Source organism: Callithrix jacchus, chromosome 11, assembly GCF_049354715.1.
Source record: "Callithrix jacchus isolate 240 chromosome 11, calJac240_pri, whole genome shotgun sequence".
In the NCBI taxonomy this organism is placed as follows: domain Eukaryota; kingdom Metazoa; phylum Chordata; class Mammalia; order Primates; family Cebidae; genus Callithrix; species Callithrix jacchus.
The window spans coordinates 97,663,245-97,680,683 of NC_133512.1; the positions used below are offsets into that span (position 1 = coordinate 97,663,245).

The following is a 17,439-nucleotide window of genomic DNA, read 5'->3' on the forward strand; positions in this document are numbered from 1 at the left end:
CTTTAGAAATAGAAATTCCATTTGACCCAGCAATCCCATTACTGGGTATATATCCAAAAAGACTATAAATCGTTCTACTATAAGGACACATGTACACGAATGTTCATTGCAGCACTGTTTACAACAGCAAAGACCTGGAATCAACCCAAATGCCCATTGATAATAGACTGGATTGGAAAAATGTGGCACATATACACCATGGAATATTATGCAGCAATCAGAAATGATGAGTTCGTGTCGTTTGTAGGGACATGGATGAATCTGGAGAACGTCATCCTCAGCAAACTGACACAAGAACAGAAAATGAAACACCGCATATCCTCACTCATAGGTGGATGATGAAAAATGAGAACACATGGACACAGAAAGGGGAGTACTAAACACTGGGGTCTATTGGGGGGAAAAGGGGAGGGCCAGTGGGAGGGGGCGGTGGGGAGGGATAGCCTGGGGAGAAATGCCAAATGTGGGTGAAGGGGAGAAGAAAAGCAAAGCACACTGCCATGTGTGTACCTACGCAACTGTCTTGCATGCTCTGCTCATGTACCCCAAAACCTATAATCCAATAAAAAATTAAAAAAAAAAAAATTAAGAAAAAATTTTTTTAAAAAAAGAAAGTAAAAAATAAAAAAAAAGAAATTGAAGATGACACAAATAAATACAAGTATATATTTATATTTTATATATATAATGTTTATGGATTAAAGTAATATTGTTAAAATGTCTTTACTACCCAAAGCAATCTATATAGTGAATGAAATTCTATGAAAATTCTAGTGCCATTTTTTAGCCCCTAATATTAAACATAAAAACCACAAAAACCCTAAGTAGCCAAGGCAACCTTCAACAAAAAGAACAAAGCGGCAGAGTCTCAGCCTCACCGCCGCCGCCGCCGCCGCCCAAAGACTGCTGAGCTCCTGTCCATCCGCCGCCACCACCCACTCAGGACACAGAACATTTAGTCATGGATAAAGATGAGCTGGTTCAGAAGGCCAAACTGGCCGAGCAGGCTGAGCGATATGATGACATGGCAGGCTGCATGAAGTCTGTAACTGAGCAAGGAGCTGAATCATCCAATGAGGAGAGGAATCTTCTCTCCGTTGCTTATAAAAATGTAGGAATCCGTAGGTCATCTTGGAGGGTCATCTCAAGTACTGAACAAAAGAAGGAAGGTGCCGAGAAAAAACAGCAGATGACTCGAGAATACAGACAGAAAATTGAGACGGAGCTAAGAGATATCTGCAATGATGTACTGTCTCTCTTGGAAAAGTTCTTGATCCCCAGTGCTTCACAAGCAGAGAGCAAAGTCTTCTGTTTGAAAATGAAAGGAGATTACTACCGTTATTTGGCTGAGGTTACTAATGGTGATGACAAGAAAGGGATTGTGGATCAGTCACAACAAGCATACCAAGAAGCTTTTGAAATCAGCAAAAAGGAAATGCAACCAACACATCCTATCAGACTGGGTCTGGCCCTTAACTTCTCTGTGTTCTATTATGAGATTCTGAACTCCCAAGAGAAACCCTGTTCTCTGGCAAAGACAGCTTTTGATGAAGCCATTGCTGAACTTGATATATTAACTGAAGAGTCATACAAAGACAGCACGCTAATAATGCAATTACTGAGAGACAACTTAACATTGTGGACATCGGATACCCAAGGAGATGAAGCTGAAGCAGGAGAAGGAGGGGAAAATTAACCGGCCTTCCAACTTTTGTCTGTCTCATTCTAAAATTTACACAGTAGACCATTTGTCATCCATGTCGTCCCACAAATAGTTTTTTGTTTATGATTTATGACAGGTTTATATTACTTCTATTTGAATTTCTGTATTTCCCATGTGGTTTTTATGTTTAATATTAGGGGAGTAGAGCCAGTTAACATTTAGGGAATTAGTCTGTTCTCATCTTGAGGTGGCCAATATGGGGACGTGGAATTTTTATACAAGTAATAAATGCTTGGCATAGTACTTTTGGTACATTGTGGCTTCACAAGGGCCAGTGTTAAAACTGCTTCCATGTCTAAGCAAAGAAAACTGCCTACATATTGGTTTGTCCTGGTGGGGGATAGAAGGGATCACTGGTTCCAGTCACAGGTGTAGTAATTGTGGGTACTTTAAGGTTTGGAGCACTTAACAAGGCTGTGGTAAAAACAAATATCCCATGGAAACCACATGTTAAGCCATGTCTATCTGTGGAATACTCAATCTCAATATTCACACCTTTGACTACAGCTGCAGAAGTGTTCCTTTAGACAAAGTTGTGACCCATTTTACTCTGGATAAGGGCAGAAATGGTTCACATTTCATTATTTGTAAAGTTACCTGCTGTTAGCTTTCATTATTTTTGCCACACTCATTTTATTTGTATTTAAATGTTTTAGGTAACCTAAGAACAAATGTAAAAGTAAAGATGCAGTAAAAATGAATTGCTTGGTACTTTGTGTATATCAAGCACAGCAGTAAAACAAAAACCCATGTATTTAACTTTTTTTTAGGTTTTTTGCTTTTGTGATTTTTTTTTGATACTTGCCTAACATGCATGTGCTGCAAAAATAGTTAACAGGGAAATAACTTGAGATGATGGCTAGCTTTGTTTAATGTCTTATGAAATTTTCATGAACAATCCAAGCATAATTGTTAAGAACATGTGTATTAAATTCACGTAAGTGGAATAAAAGTTTCATGAATGGACTTTTCAACTACTTTCTCTACAGATTTTCATGTAAATTAGTCTTTTGGTTCTGAAACTTCTCTAAAGGAAATTGTACATTTTTTGAAATTTATTCCTTATTCCCTCTTGGCAGCTAATGGGCTTTTACCAAGTTTAAACACAAAGTTTATCATAACAACAACAAAAATGCTACTACTATAACTACTGTTTCCAACTGTGTCCCATGATCCCCTCTCTTCCTCCTCACCCTGAAAAAAATGAGTTCCTATTTTTTTCTGGGAGAGGGGGAGATTGACTGGAAAAAAAAAAGTAATATGTTTCATTTAAGATTTTGGTATATGGCATTTTCTAACTTAGGAAGCCACAATGTTCTTGGCCCATCATGACATCAGGTAGCATTAGCTATAAGTTTTGTGCTTCCAAATCACTTTTTGGTTTTTAAGAACTTCTTGATACTCTTATAGCCTGCCTTCGACTTTGATCCTTTATTCTTTCTATTTGTCACAAGATTACCTTCCTTTTTAGCCTTCTGTCTTGACACCAACCATTCCTACTTGGTGGCTGCGTACTTGGAAAAAGGCCGCATGATCTTTCTGGCTCCACTCGATGTCTGTGATACCCTGCCTCCTTTGCTTGCCTCCCACAAACTATTCCCTCATCCTACTTTCTGCAGCAAGTCTCTCCTTAGTTGATGAGATTGTGTTTCTCTCCCTTTAAAACCCTACCTATCCTGAATGTCATTGTCTGCCTTTAAAATCCTTCCTTTTTCTCTTCCTCTGTTCTCTAAATAATGATGGGGCTAAGTTATACCCAAAGCTCACTTTACAAAATATTTCCTCAGTACTTTGCAGAAAACACCAAACAAAAATGCCATTTTAAAAGAGGTGTATTTTTGCTTTTAGAATGTAAGCTCCTCAAGAGCAGGGACAATGTTTTCTGTATGTTCTATCGTGCCTAGTACACTGTAAATGCTCAATAAATATTGATGATGGGAGGCAGGGAGTCTTGATGATAAGGGTGAGAAACTGAAATCCCAAACACTGTTTTGTTGCTTGTTTTATTATGACCTCAGATTAAATTGGGAAATATTGGCCCTTTTGGATAATTGTCCCAAATATTACATTCAAATAAAAGTGCAATGGAGGAAAGAAAAAAAAAGAACACAGCTGGGGCCCTCAAACTGCTTGATTTCAAAATATAATAATTGAATCAAAGCTATAGCAATCAAAACATACTATTATAATTAAAACAAAGTTATAGTAGTGAAAAATCATGGTACTAGCATAAGAATGGACACATGGACCAATGAGCAGAATAATAAATCCAGAAATAAGGCTACACATTTATGGTCAGTTGGACAAACCAAGAGGAAAGAAGAGTTTCTTCAATAATGGTGTTGGGAAAACTGGATATCCACCTGCAGAAGAATGAAATGGGGCCCTTATCTCAAACTGCATAAAAAATTAACTCAAAATTGATTAAATAAGTTATATATTAGGCCTAAAACTGTAATATACTAGAAGAAAACACAGGAAATATCTTGATCTGGATGATGATTTTTTTTTGTATTTGACACCAAAAGCACAGGCCACAAACACAAAAATAGACAAACAGGGTTACCTCAAACCAAACATATTGTGTATAGCAAAAGACACAATCAATAAAGTGAAGAGACAACCTATGGATTAGAAGAAAATATTTGTAAATTATACATCTGATAAGGGGTTAATATTCAAAATATGGAAGGAACTTAAACAACTCAACAACAATTAAACACATAACCCAATTTAAAAAATAGGCAAAGGACCTGCACAGACATTTCTCAAAATAAGACACACAAATATCTTTATAACAAGTATATGAAAAAATGTCCAACAAGACTAATCAACAATGAAAGGCAAATCAAAACCACATGAGATATTATCTCATACCTGTACGTAGAATTATTATAAAAAAGACAAAAGATACCAAGTTTTTGCAAGAATGTGGGAAAAAAGTAACCCCATACACTGCTGGCAGGAATGTAAATTGGTACAGCCATTATAGAAAACAGGATGGAAGTTCCCCAAAAAATTAAAAATAAGAACTACCATATAATCTACCAATCCCACTTCTGGATATATATCTGTTATAGTCTGATTGTTTATGTTCCCACAAAATTGATATGTTGAAATCTTCACACTCAATGTGATGATAACAGGAGGTGGGGCCCTTGAAAGGTGACAAGGTCATGGGGGTAGTGACCTCATAAATGTGATTAGTGCACTTATAAAAGAGGCTCAATAAGAAATTAAACAAAAACAAAAATAAAAGAGGCTCAAGAGAAAGTCCTTGTCCCATTCACCATGTGAAGTTAAAGTGAAAAGATACATGTCTATGAGGAAGTGGGCCATCACTAGACACTGAATCTGCCAGTGCTTTGGACTTTGCAGCCTCCAGAACTGTAGGAAATAAATTTCTGTCGCTTATAGGCCATGCAGCTTATAGCATTTTGTAATAGCAGCCCAAACTAAGAGCAAAAATTGGTACCAAGAACTGAGGGTGCTGCTGTAACAAATACCTAAAATATGTAAGCAGCTTTAGACCTGGGTAGTAAGTAGAGGCTGGAAGTAAGAGGTTTGTGCTAGAGAAAGCCTGCATTGCTATGAATGGACCATTAAGGATGATTCTACTGAGGTTCAGAAAGCCTCAATTTTCTTAGCAAATACCTAAGTAGACACACCAATAACTTGGGTTATTGGTAGAAATATGGATAGTAAAGACCATTCTGATGAGGTCTCAGAGAGAAATGGAGAATGTGCTGTTGGACAATGGAGGAACAGAAATCCTTATCATAAAGTGGCAAAGAAATTAGCTACGTTGTGTTATTGTCCAAGTGCTTTGTGAAAGGTAGAATTTGTGAGTGATGAAATTGGATATCTGGCTGAGAAAATCTATAAGCAAAGTGTTGAAGATATACTATGGCAAAAATAAATAATAAATAGACAAAAAGCAGGAGTTGCAATTCTCACATTTGATAAAATAGATTTCAAAGCAACAAAGATACAGTGGTAAAAGGATCAATGTAACAGTAAGAGATCTTAATACCCAGATACATAAGACCCATAACGAGATTTCCACTCAACGAGACAGAAAATTAATAAGGATATCCAGCACTTCAACTCAGATCCGGAACAAGTAAACTCAATAAATATTTATAGAGTTCTCCATTTTAAATACACAAAATATTGATCGGCCATTATTAATACCCATTTTTAGAATGAAGCAATATTCCTGTTCTCTCTCCCTCTTTTTCTTCCTCTTTCTTCCTCTCCTTCTCTCCTTCCTTTACTTTTCAACATCCTAGTTCCTCGCCTCTACTCAATTAAAAAAAAAAAGAAATGAAGATACACTGTGGCTTCTGTTCACTGCCTATAGTAAAATGTGAAAGAGATAAATATAAATGGATTTGTTGGTCTAAGGGAAGTAGAACTTAAACATTTGGAAAATTCTTAGTCTATCCATAATGGAAAAAAATAAGAAAGCTTTTTCAGAAAAGAAACGGATGTGGCCTATTGATCATTTGATAAAGGAAATTGGTATGGATCAGCCATCTCAATGGAAGCCATGTGCTATTGATCAAGGCAGTGAGCCATCTAAACAGAAGCAAGGACCCACCATCTAAGTGAGGACAATGGGAGAATGACCCCAAAAGCATTTCAGAAATCCTGGGGCTGACCGCCATCACAGAATGCTAGGACCTTGGGGATCAAAATAATTTCAAAGGAGGGGCCACTGCTGCCCAGCCTTACCTCACATTGTGGACTCTGCTCCCCACACTCTGTTGCCATTTTGCTCAGCTCCCCTAGGTGCAGCTCTGGCAGGCTCTGGTGTGGTGTGTGCTGAAGCCAGCAAAGCCATAGGGGCAGGCAAAGTTTTGGAGGCTAGACTACCACCAAAAAGAGTCCAAAAGGCAGGGCTTCCATATCAGTGCGCCTTGACAGCATCAAGCCAAAAAAGATAATTCTTGAGCCATAGGTTGTTGGACTTGCTTGGTAACTGTCACTCCTTTCTTCATTCCTATTTATCCCTTTCAGAATGAGAATGTCTGTCCTATGCCTCTCCCACCATACTATGTTTGATGCTCATAATATGCTTGATTTCACTGATTCACAACCAGAAAGCAATTTGCCTCAGAATAAATTGTGCTTTAAGTCTCACCCATTACTGATTTAGATGATAATTAGATGACACTTTGAAGTCACATTTTAAAATTGATGCTGAAACAAGACTTTTGGGGCTACTGAGACAAAAGTAATGTATTTTGCACGTGATAAGGGCATAGATTTTTGGGGAGCCAGAAACAGAACGCTATGGTCTAAATGATTATGACCCTTCAAAACTCGTATGTTGAAATCCTCACCCCCAATGTGATGGTATAAGGAGAAAGGCCCTAGGGAGGTGATTAGGTCATGGGGGCAGAGGCCCCATGAATGGAATTCATGCCCTCATTAAAGAGGCCCAACAGAGACCCCGGAGTATATATTCCACTAAACATACGTTCTACTGAATGTGTGTGTGTGTGTGTGTGTGTGTGTGTGTGTGTGTGTGTGTGTGTGTGTGATAAAGATATAGTTCATTTCCTTTAGGTATTAGTCCATTTGGGCTGCTATAAAAATACCATAAACTAGATGACTTATAAATATATATTCCACTGAAATATATATTTAACCATTGCGAGTAATGCTGCAATGAGCATTATTATAGAATATCTGCACTCCCTTGCTCACTACACATTATTCACAATAGCCAAGATAGGAAATAACCCAAGTGTGTCCATGGACAGATGAGTGGATAAAGAAAACGTGGTGCATTATTAACATTTTATTAATAATGGAACGTTGTTCAACCTTGAAAAAGAAATAAATCTTGTCTTTTGCAACAGTATCAATGAACCCAGAGGACATTATGTTAAGTAAAGTAAGCTAAGCACAGAAAGACAGGTATTGCATGATCTCACCTACACGTGGAATTTTATAAAATACAACTCACAGAAGCAAAGAATAGAATGTTGGTTGCCAGGGACTGGGGGTTGGGGGAAATGGAGAACTGTTGGTAAAAAAACTTTAGTTATGCAGGATAAATCAGCTCTGGACATCTAACATACAGCGTGATGACTATACTTAATAATACTGTATTGCATTTTTGAAATTTGCTAAGAGATTAGACCTCAAATGTTCTCACCACACCAAAGAAAATAGTAACCAAGAGGTGCTAGATGTGTTAATTACCTTGATTTATTTCACAATGTACATATACATATATTAAAACATCATATTATACACCCTAAACATACTCAATTTTTATTTGTCAATGAAACCTTAATTAAAACTAAGGAAAGGGAGATATTTTTGTAATTATATTTGGAAAATACGATTCATCACATTAACAAATCATAGTAAATTAAGAAGAAAGAATAAAATTTATATTACTACCAAAACATATGCCATATTTTTGAAAGCATTTTCAAAATCTTATTTAAAACATCTATAAATATATTTTTCTCAGCTTCTTCCCTTATATTTTTAATTCTTTCATCATATTTCATTTTTAGCAATTTTATTTTTTCCTCCTTTTCTTCCTCTGATTTATGCTCATATTCCTTTTCTACTAGTTTAATTTCCTCTTTTAATTGGTCAGTGTAGATTTTCCTTAGAGCCTCTTCCCGTTGTTGCAGCCTTTCCTCTGTGTCCTTGTATATGGCGTCGGAAAAGTAAGCCCCTTTGTTGCTCTGCACCATTTTCTCTACCAGCTCCACCAGCTCCTTCACCTGAGCTTCCTTCTCTGCCTCACTTGTTTGGCTGCTGTTGCTAAAGGCACAGCAGCGGTTTCCGCACTCCTTTAAAATGCTTTTTAAGTTCACATCTGCTTCTATTATAAAGTCATCCAGACTCTGGCCCTCCAACTCTTCTTTGCGAGTGAACAAGATGACCATGTGCTTCATGGCAAGCTTCCCAAAGACCGCCTTGATCAATGCAACGGTTTTCTGCTCTTCCTCCGTGTAGCGACCCAGCTGCAGAACCAGGACAATAGCATGGGGCCCTGGGCAGGAGGCGAGGACGCAGCGGCTGATTTCCCTGCAGGTGGTGTCCAGGGTCTCCTTGGTGTCAAAGAGCCCTGGCGTGTCAACAACGAGAAGGTCTCTCCCCTGCCAGGTCCGGGATGCTTTTTGACAGGTCTTGGTAACAGCTTGGGCAGCAATTTTAGACTCAAAGATTTTCTTTCCGAGGATGGTGTTCGCTGTCCCACTTTTCCCACTTCCAGTTTTCCCTACCAGAACGATCCTCAGAGAGCGGTCCTCACTCTCAGCCATGCTCACGTCAGGAGGCTCTGTAGCTTAGGCACGTACAAGACCTTAAGGAGAGGAAGAGAGAAGAAAAAAGCCAATTTTTTAAGTGGGACCCTTTCCCAACCTTCTTTTCTGATTGCTCTTTCTTCCTGAAAATGTGTAATATTCTATCATCCATATTGAGCCCAGTAAGAAGAGAAAGATGAAGTAGTCCAATTATTATGGAAGAAATAATAAAGAAAGCAGTTAAAGAGTTTCCCCTGAAAGTAGTACCAGGTATAGATGGTTTCCCAGGGGAATTCTATTAATACTTTTAAGATCTGATCATCTCAAAGCTACCTAAAACTGTTCCTGACCACAGAAGAAGAAGGAAGAAGTTACATTTTTTTCTATGAAGCAAGCATAATATTGATTCCCAACGCTGACAATATTGATTCCTAAGCCATTCATCAACAAACTACATATGTGTCTCATTTGTGAATATTAATATAAAAATCCTAAATAAATTAGACACTAATAAATAATAGACTCTGATTAAATGTGATTTATTTCAGAACTACTATGGTGCATCAATATGAGAATATTGATTGTTACAACACATCCCGTTAATAGGCTAAGAGGAAAATTAGCTAGATGCAGGAAAGATACTTGGCCAAATTTAACAATGATTCATGTTTAAAGTAGTTTATAAAATAGAAACTATATATAATTCTTTAACATTATTTTATATAAATATGAATTTTAAAATTTTGTCATCTTTTCTTCTGTAGCTAAAATAGTTGATTATAAAGTTCATTTGGATGAAGGAAAATGCAGGCTGGGTGTGGTGGCTCATGCCTGTAATCCCAGCACTTTGGGAGGCCTAGGAGGGTGGATTGTGAAGTCAAGAGATTGAGACCATCCTGGTCAACATGGTGAAACCCTGTCTCTACTAAAAATACAAAAAATCAGCTGGGCATGGTGGCGTGTGCCTGTAATCCCAGCTACTCAGGAGGCTGAGGCAGGAGAATTGCCTGAACCCAGGAGGCGGAGGTTGCGGTGAGCCGAGATCGAGCCATTGTACTCCAGCCTGGCTAACAAGAGCGAAACTCCATCTCAAAAAAAAAAGAAAGAAAGAAAGAAAGAAAATGCAGGTTAGCTTAGACAACCAAGGAAAAGAAGAACAAGGGTAGACCAGCTCTACCAGACAATTAAAAATTACAGTCTCCCTAATTAAAGCAGTGTGATATTGGTGAGTGAATAGAGACATGCCATCAAACAGAAAAGGAAAGTTCACAAACTGACCATTGCTCATTTTACATTCACTGCTATTCAGTTCGATCACACTGACTTCCCTTCTGTGAAGCAACACCCCATACCAATGGGAAAGACGATGGACACTTTGATAAGCAACACTGACATAACTATATCACCATATCATTGGATGCAATTCTAATCCTCGTGTCGTATAAATTCCAAATAGATCAGAAATTTAAATGTAAAAACTATCCAATGTAAACAATTTAAAATGGGTAAATTCTTTGCAATCTGGGAGTGGGAAAGATGTTTATAACTAAGATATAAAATAGTATAAGAAAGAGACTGATAAGTTTGATTACATAAAAGTCTAAAAACTTATTTAAGGCATACAACACCATAGACAAATTAAAACATAAATATCAAGCTAGAAAACATTCTTTCCAATTTATCTCAAAGGAGGCTATTTTTCCTATTATATGAAGAATATCTAAAAGTAGAGAAGCAAAAGACCAGTGACTTGATAGAAAATTGGGTGTGATATGAACACGCAGTCAAAGGAAAAAAAGAAATGCAAATGTTTCTGGAATACATAAAAAGACATCCAAGTTCATTCACGGTAGAGAAAAATAAATTAAATACATAGAATAACTTAAAAATTACTCAGAGATAACTATTTCTCAACTATAGGTATGGCAAAAGTCCACACATTTGCCAGCATAATATGGTGGTAAAGATATGGGGAAACAGGAAATTTCCTGCATGACTAGTGTGAAGGGGAAAACAATCTTAACACCTCTAGAGGAGCAGGTAACAATACCTCAAAAAATTACACATGCATTTACTCTTTGATTATCTATCCCAATTTTAGGATTTACCCCAGAGCTGTGATGACAAAAATACAGAAGGAAAAATGCATGTGGCTATTCATGCAGTACTATTAGTAACAGCAGAAGACCAAAACCCTATCAGATGCCCATCAGTGGGGGCCAGTCGAATAAACTAAGGTATATTCATACGGAAAAGTACCACCCAGCTGCAAAAAGGAATGAGAAATATATCTATATACCAGTATGACGAGATCTCTGAGGTATACTGTAAGTGAAAAAAGCAGAGTGAAGAAAATAATGTACAATTTGCTACCATTTATATAACAAGGAGGAATATTAGTTATATATGTGAATAATTTTTATGTGCAGGTGAAAAAGCAACGGCAGGACCATTTGAAAACTAAACAAACAAAAGAGTTATTTATATGAAGATGGGAGGAGCAAGGTGCAAGGGACAGGAACAGAAAATGGGCATTAGACTTCTGTGAATATCCTTTGTTTTTGCAAATTTGATCTTGAGACCATGTAAATAGTTTACATAATTATACAACAAAAATCATCTTTTAAAACACCAGTAAAAATTAAAAGCAAATTAAACAAATAAACCTAATTGATTTTGTGTCAAGGATGAACCACAAAGAATTGTCCCAAGAGGCTTGAAAATGTAGTATTAGTAATTTCACTGTGTGTGTGTGAGTGTGTGTGTACTGTTTTGAAGTCAAACTTTAATCTGATCCAACCTCCCCGTTAATATAAATTCACAGAAAACACTGGAAGCACGTGTGAAATACATTGTTAGGATGCAATCAGCAGAATGAATACTGTTGGACAAAAGACCTTCCCTTCTTTAAACAAAGACATTTAACACAAGAAACAAGGAAGGTGAAACCCTACACATTAAGTGAAATGTAAGAGGTGTCAAATAATTGTAACATATGGATTTTATTTTAAACATTTTGAGATCTTCAGAGAAATCTGAATACAGCTGGTAGTATTAAAAATTATAGCTGCTTTTTAAAGTCTGTTTGTGAAACTGTGGATATGATTTTTAAAAACATACCTTTATCTTTATCTTTCAGAGACACTTAGTCAAATATTTACTGATAAAATGATGTAAATGTCTGACATTTGCTTCAAAATAATCTGCAATAGAGTTGCAAACAGGAGCAAATAGTTGAACAAGACTGACAACTGTGGAATTGATAACTGTGGAATTTTAGTATATGTACATGGAAGTTCTTTATATTATTTTTACCATTGAATTAGTATAAATTTTCCACAAATAAAAAAATTAACCCTTGTATAGTGTAAGCATTATCAAGTATACACTGCATATCAGAGCACCCTGATAAGCATGTTTCATATATCTTGATTACTCTTCAAAATACTCTACAGAAATGATCCACACTTCCCGTAGAAGGGTGAGCTTGGAGCCATGCGTATCCTGTTACATATGAGATGCATAGACACTGTGCAAACCAATCTCCTCACTCCCCTTCCCACCCATCCCTCCCACGGCACTTTCCATGCAGTGCTGCTGACACAGTGCCCTGTTCCTCCTCAGGGCAGAATCCGCTCCACTAGACACCTTGTCCTCACTCCCCTATGCAGCCCAGTAGCACCAGGCCCTCTTCTCAGCCAGACTCACCTTCTCTTGAGTAAGTTGAGTTCTCTGGTTTTCTCCAATGAGGCCACTTGAGCTGTTGCTTTTGCTTTTACCGTGAGGCAAATGTATCTGCACCCCCACCAAAAGCTCTGAGTCAGGAAACTCAGACTGGGCGGAGCCACACACAAAAAATACCATTTGCCTTTAAAGAAACAGAAATAGGCATGGGCAAGAACTTCATACCTAAAACACCAAAAGCAGTGGCAACAAAAGCCAAAATAGACAAATGAGATCTAATTAAACTTAAAAGCTTCTGCACAGCAAAAAAAAAAAGAAAAAAACTATCATTAGAGTGAATCAGCAACCAACAGAATGAGAAAAAATTTTGCAATTTACCTGTATGACAAAGAGCTAATATGCCAGAATACATAGTGAACTTAAACAAATTAACAAGAAAAAAAAAACATCAAAAAGTGGGTGAAGGATATGAACTGACACTTCTCAAAAGAAGACATTTATGCAGCCAACAAACATGAAAAAAAGCTCATTATCACTGGTCATTAGAGAAATGCAAATCAAAACCACATTGAGATACCATCTCAGGCGGGTTAGAATGTGATCATTTAAAAATCAGGAGACAACAGATGCTGGAGAGGATGTGGAGAAATAGGAATGCTTTTACACTGATGGTGGGAATGTAAATTAGTGCAGCCATCGTGGAAGACAGTGTGGTGATTTCTCAAGGATCTAGAAATAGAAATGCCATTTGGCCCAGCAATCCCATTACTGGATATATACCCAAAGGATTATAAATCATTCTATTATAAAGACACATGCACACATATGTTTATTGTGGCACTGTTCACAAAAGGAAAGACTTGGAACCAACCCAAATGCCCATCAATGATAGACTAGATAAAGCAAATGTGGCACATATACACTATGGAGTGCTATGCAGCCATAGAAAAGGATGCATTCATGTCCTTTGTAGGGAGATGGATGAAGCCAGAACTACTAATCTAGCTAGTTAGTGTCATTTATTCTGGAATTTTTTTCTAAGCTGTGACTAACATTCTTGATCTCTTGATATAACTTTTGAGTCACTTAATTTTTTCAGTATTTTGCTGTCCTCTTGGGAATTGGCCCTCAGAGGACAGTGCTTCCAAGTACATCTTCTTCTCCCAGATTCTCTGGCCAACAGGTTACTTTATCTTGCAGGACACCCTTTTATGGTGAGGGGGGTAAACGTTCTTACTTTCCCTTTTTCTTCTGTTATTTTTTAGGGTAACATCTTACTAAGCCTCATTCACATTAAATTATTTACTTGAAATGTACATTAAAAAATACTATGTTTAAAAATAAAAAAGGCAGGGAGGGGACTCAAGATGGTGCGGTGAGAACAACCCAGGATTGAAGCACTTGGTGAATGCGCAGAGGGTGAGTCAGGGCCGCATTTCCAGACGGATCTTTGTTGCCCACAGAATGGGGAAATTCCCAGGTATAAAAGAGATGTGGGACCCCAGGCAGAGGTTTTGGCTGGTACAACCAGCAGCTGGTGCAGCCGGCGGCCAGTGCTGTAGCACAGCGGAGCTCCACAGCACTCCACACAAAGCGCACTGGTCCGGGTGCCCTGTTGGACCAGCAATCTAAGACCTGAGAGGGCTGAACTTGAGACTGAACGGGACTTGGACAGTGACCCAGGCCAGGAGAATCAAGGAAAACAGCATTTGGGGTAGCACAGTGGGACAAACAAAACGGCGATTGCAAACACTCTGGGTACAGGCACAGCTGAACCCAGAATAATGCAGCTCCGTGGGGGAGGGGCGTCTGCCATTACCGAGGCAATCTGCCCCCTACTGAGGTACACGCCCATTGCTGATGCAGCCTGCCGTTACCGAGGCAACCCGACACAACAGAGGGACTCCGCTGCAGGGCATACCCTGTGGCAGCAGGGCGGAGACTGCAGCAGCACGGCAGAGCCTGCAGCAACAGGGCAAACCTCACACCAGCAGGATGGAGCCTTGGCAGGAAAATAGTGACTAGACTGCCTCCTAGCTGGGCAGCACAGCACAATGGACACTCACAAAGAAAGCCCCAACCCCCTGAGACAGAGCATCTGAGGAAAAAAAAAGGTTTTTTAATGAGTTCTGCTGCAGCAGAATTAAACGGAGCAGCCTAACAGCCCTGAATGAACAACAGAGCTCACAGCTCAGCACTTGAGCTCCTATAAAGTACAGACTGTCTCCTCAAGCAGCTCCCTGACCCCTCTATATCCAAAAGACTGACATTTGGCAGGCATCATCCTAAGACAAAGATAGAAGAAAAAGAAACTGGTAGCATCCCTCACTGTTCCACAGCTGCTGTAGGTGTACCCCAGACAAGCAGGGCCTGGAGTGGACCTCAACAGTCATACAGTGGAGGGGCTAGACTGGTAGAAGGAAAACCAAGTAACAGAAATACTTCATCATCAACAATCTGGGCATCCACTCAGAGACCCAATCGAAAAGTCAGCAACTACGCAGACTACAGGTGGATAAATCCACAAATATGGGAAGAAACCAGAGCAAAAAGAAGGAAAACAACCTAAACCAGAACACCTCGACTCCTAAAAATAACCAAAACTCTTTACCACCAAGGGAACAAAGCTGGACAGAGAATGACTGTGACGAAATTAGACTTCAGAAGGTGGATAATAAGATACTTTTGTGAGCTGAAAGAACAAGTTTTAAATCAATACAAAGAAACTAAGAACCTTGAATAAAGATTTGAAAAAAGTATAGAGGAAATGATAACGAGAATGGACAAATTAGAGAGGAATGTGAATGAAGTGAAGGAGCTGAAAAACACAATACGAGAACTACGTGAAGCATGCACAAGTTTCAACAGCCTAATTGACCAAGCAGAAGACAGAATATCAAAAGTGGAAGATCAACTCAATGAAATAAAATGAGAAACCAAGATCAGAGAAAAAAGTGCAAAAAGGAATGAACAAAGTCTCCAAGAAATGTGGGACTATGTGAAGAGACCTAACCTGCGTTTGATAGGTATACCAGAATGTGATGAAGAGAATGAATCCAAGCTGGAAAATACTCTTCAGGACATTATTCAGAAAAATTTCCCCCACCTAGCAAGACAGGCCAACTCTCAAATGCAGGAAATACAGAGAACACCACAAAGATATTCCGCAAGAAGAGCAACCCCAAGGCACATAATCATCAGATTCAACAAGGTTGAAATAAAGGAGAAAATACTAAGGGCAGCCAGAGAGAAAGGTCGGGTCACCCACAAAGGGAAGCCCATCAGACTCACAGCAGATCTCTCGGCAGAAACACTACAAGCCAGAAGAGAGTGGGGGCCAATATTCAACATTCTTAAAGAAAAGAACTTTCAATCCAGAATTTCATATCCAGCCAAACTGAGCTTCAGAAGTGAAGGAAAAATAAAATCCTTTGCGAACAAGCAAGTACCCAGAGATTTTGTCACCAGCAGGCTTACTTTACAAGAGCTCCTGAAAGAGGCACTATACATAGAAAGGAACAACTAGTACCAGCCATTCCAAAATCACACTAAATGCTAAAGAGCATCAACATAATGAAGAATCTACAACAACTAACGGGCAAAACAGCCAGCTAGCATCAAAATGGCAGTATCAAATTCACACATAACAATATTAACCCTAAATGTAAATGGACTAAATGCACCAATCAAAAGACACAGGCTGGCGAATTGGATAAAAATTCAAAACCCGGAGGAGAGGATGCAAGATGGCGCTGTGAGAACAACCCAGGATTGGAGCTCTCGTTGAATCCGCAAAGAGGTGAGTCCGAGCTGCATTTCCAGACTGATCTTTGTTGCCCACAGAACGGGGAAACTCCCAAGTATAAAAAAGACACGGGACGCCAGGCAGTAAGTCTGCCTGGCAGTAAGTCTGCCTGGCATAGCCGGCAGTGGGGGCGCGGCAACGGCCGGCCCTACCCAGCAATCCCCACCCAGTGCGCTTCTCCAGGTGCCCTGTTGAACCGGCAACCTGAGACTTGAGAGGGCTGGACTTGAGACTGAACGAGACTTGGACAGTAGGCCAGCCCAGGGGATTGCAGAAACAGAGCGTTCGGGATACCCAGTGGGACGAACAAAACCGCGATTTCAAACTATCCCAAGCAGACGGTCCGAGACGCTCTGTGGGGGAGGGGCATCCACCACGACCGAGGCAACCCGCCCCAACTGAGATACACGCCCACTGCGGACGCAGACTCCCGTTGCCGAGGCAACATGTCCCTACTGAGATACACGCCCACTGCAGATGCAGCCTCCTGTTGCCGAGGCAACCCGTCCCTACTGAGATACACGCCCACTGCTGACGCAGCCTGCCGTTGCCGAGGCAACACGCTACAACAAAGAGACTCCGCCGCAGGGCGTGGCAGAGACCACAGCAGAGCCTGCAGGAACAGGGTGAATCACACAACAGCAGGGCGGAGACTCAGCAGGCGAACAGTGGCTAGTCTGCCTCCTAGCTGGGCAGGACACCTCAAAGGACATCGAAAAATAAAGCCCGAACCCCCCAACACAGAGCATTTGAGAAAAAAAAAGGGTTTTTTAATGAGCTCTGTTGCAGCAGAATCAAACATAGCAGCCTAACAGCCCTGAATGAACAACAGAGCTCACAGCTCAGCAATTGAGCTCCTAAAAAGAACAGACTGTCTCCTCAAGCAGCTCCCTGACCCCTCTATATCCAAAAGACTGACATTTGGCAGGCATCATCCTGGGACAAAG

The 17,439-nt window shown here is 39.5% G+C and overlaps 1 protein-coding gene and 1 pseudogene across 3 annotated transcripts in view; one reads left to right on the plus strand and one right to left on the minus strand.

Moving 5' to 3' along the window:
* The first annotated feature begins 942 nt into the window (after positions 1-942).
* Positions 943-3,827, plus strand: LOC118143745 (14-3-3 protein zeta/delta pseudogene; annotated as a pseudogene). The gene has a single exon (XR_013524152.1). The product of XR_013524152.1 is annotated as a 14-3-3 protein zeta/delta pseudogene (transcript).
* Positions 3,828-7,925: 4,098 nt separating this feature from the next.
* The window catches only part of GIMAP7 (GTPase, IMAP family member 7), a 98,576-nt gene continuing 89,062 nt past the window's right edge, over positions 7,926-17,439 (minus strand). Inside the window, exons 1-2 of one of the 2 annotated variants that reach the window (XM_003733939.6) lie at positions 12,712-12,802; positions 7,926-9,062 (exon numbers count right to left, since the gene is read on the minus strand). In XM_003733939.6, coding sequence (XP_003733987.1) covers positions 8,140-9,021 — 882 coding nt within the window. In that variant the 5' untranslated portion in view covers positions 9,022-9,062; positions 12,712-12,802 and the 3' untranslated portion in view covers positions 7,926-8,139. Of the gene's footprint in view, positions 9,063-12,711; positions 12,803-17,439 lie in introns of those variants that run through there. The other variant, XM_078343469.1, reaches the window with a different exon arrangement.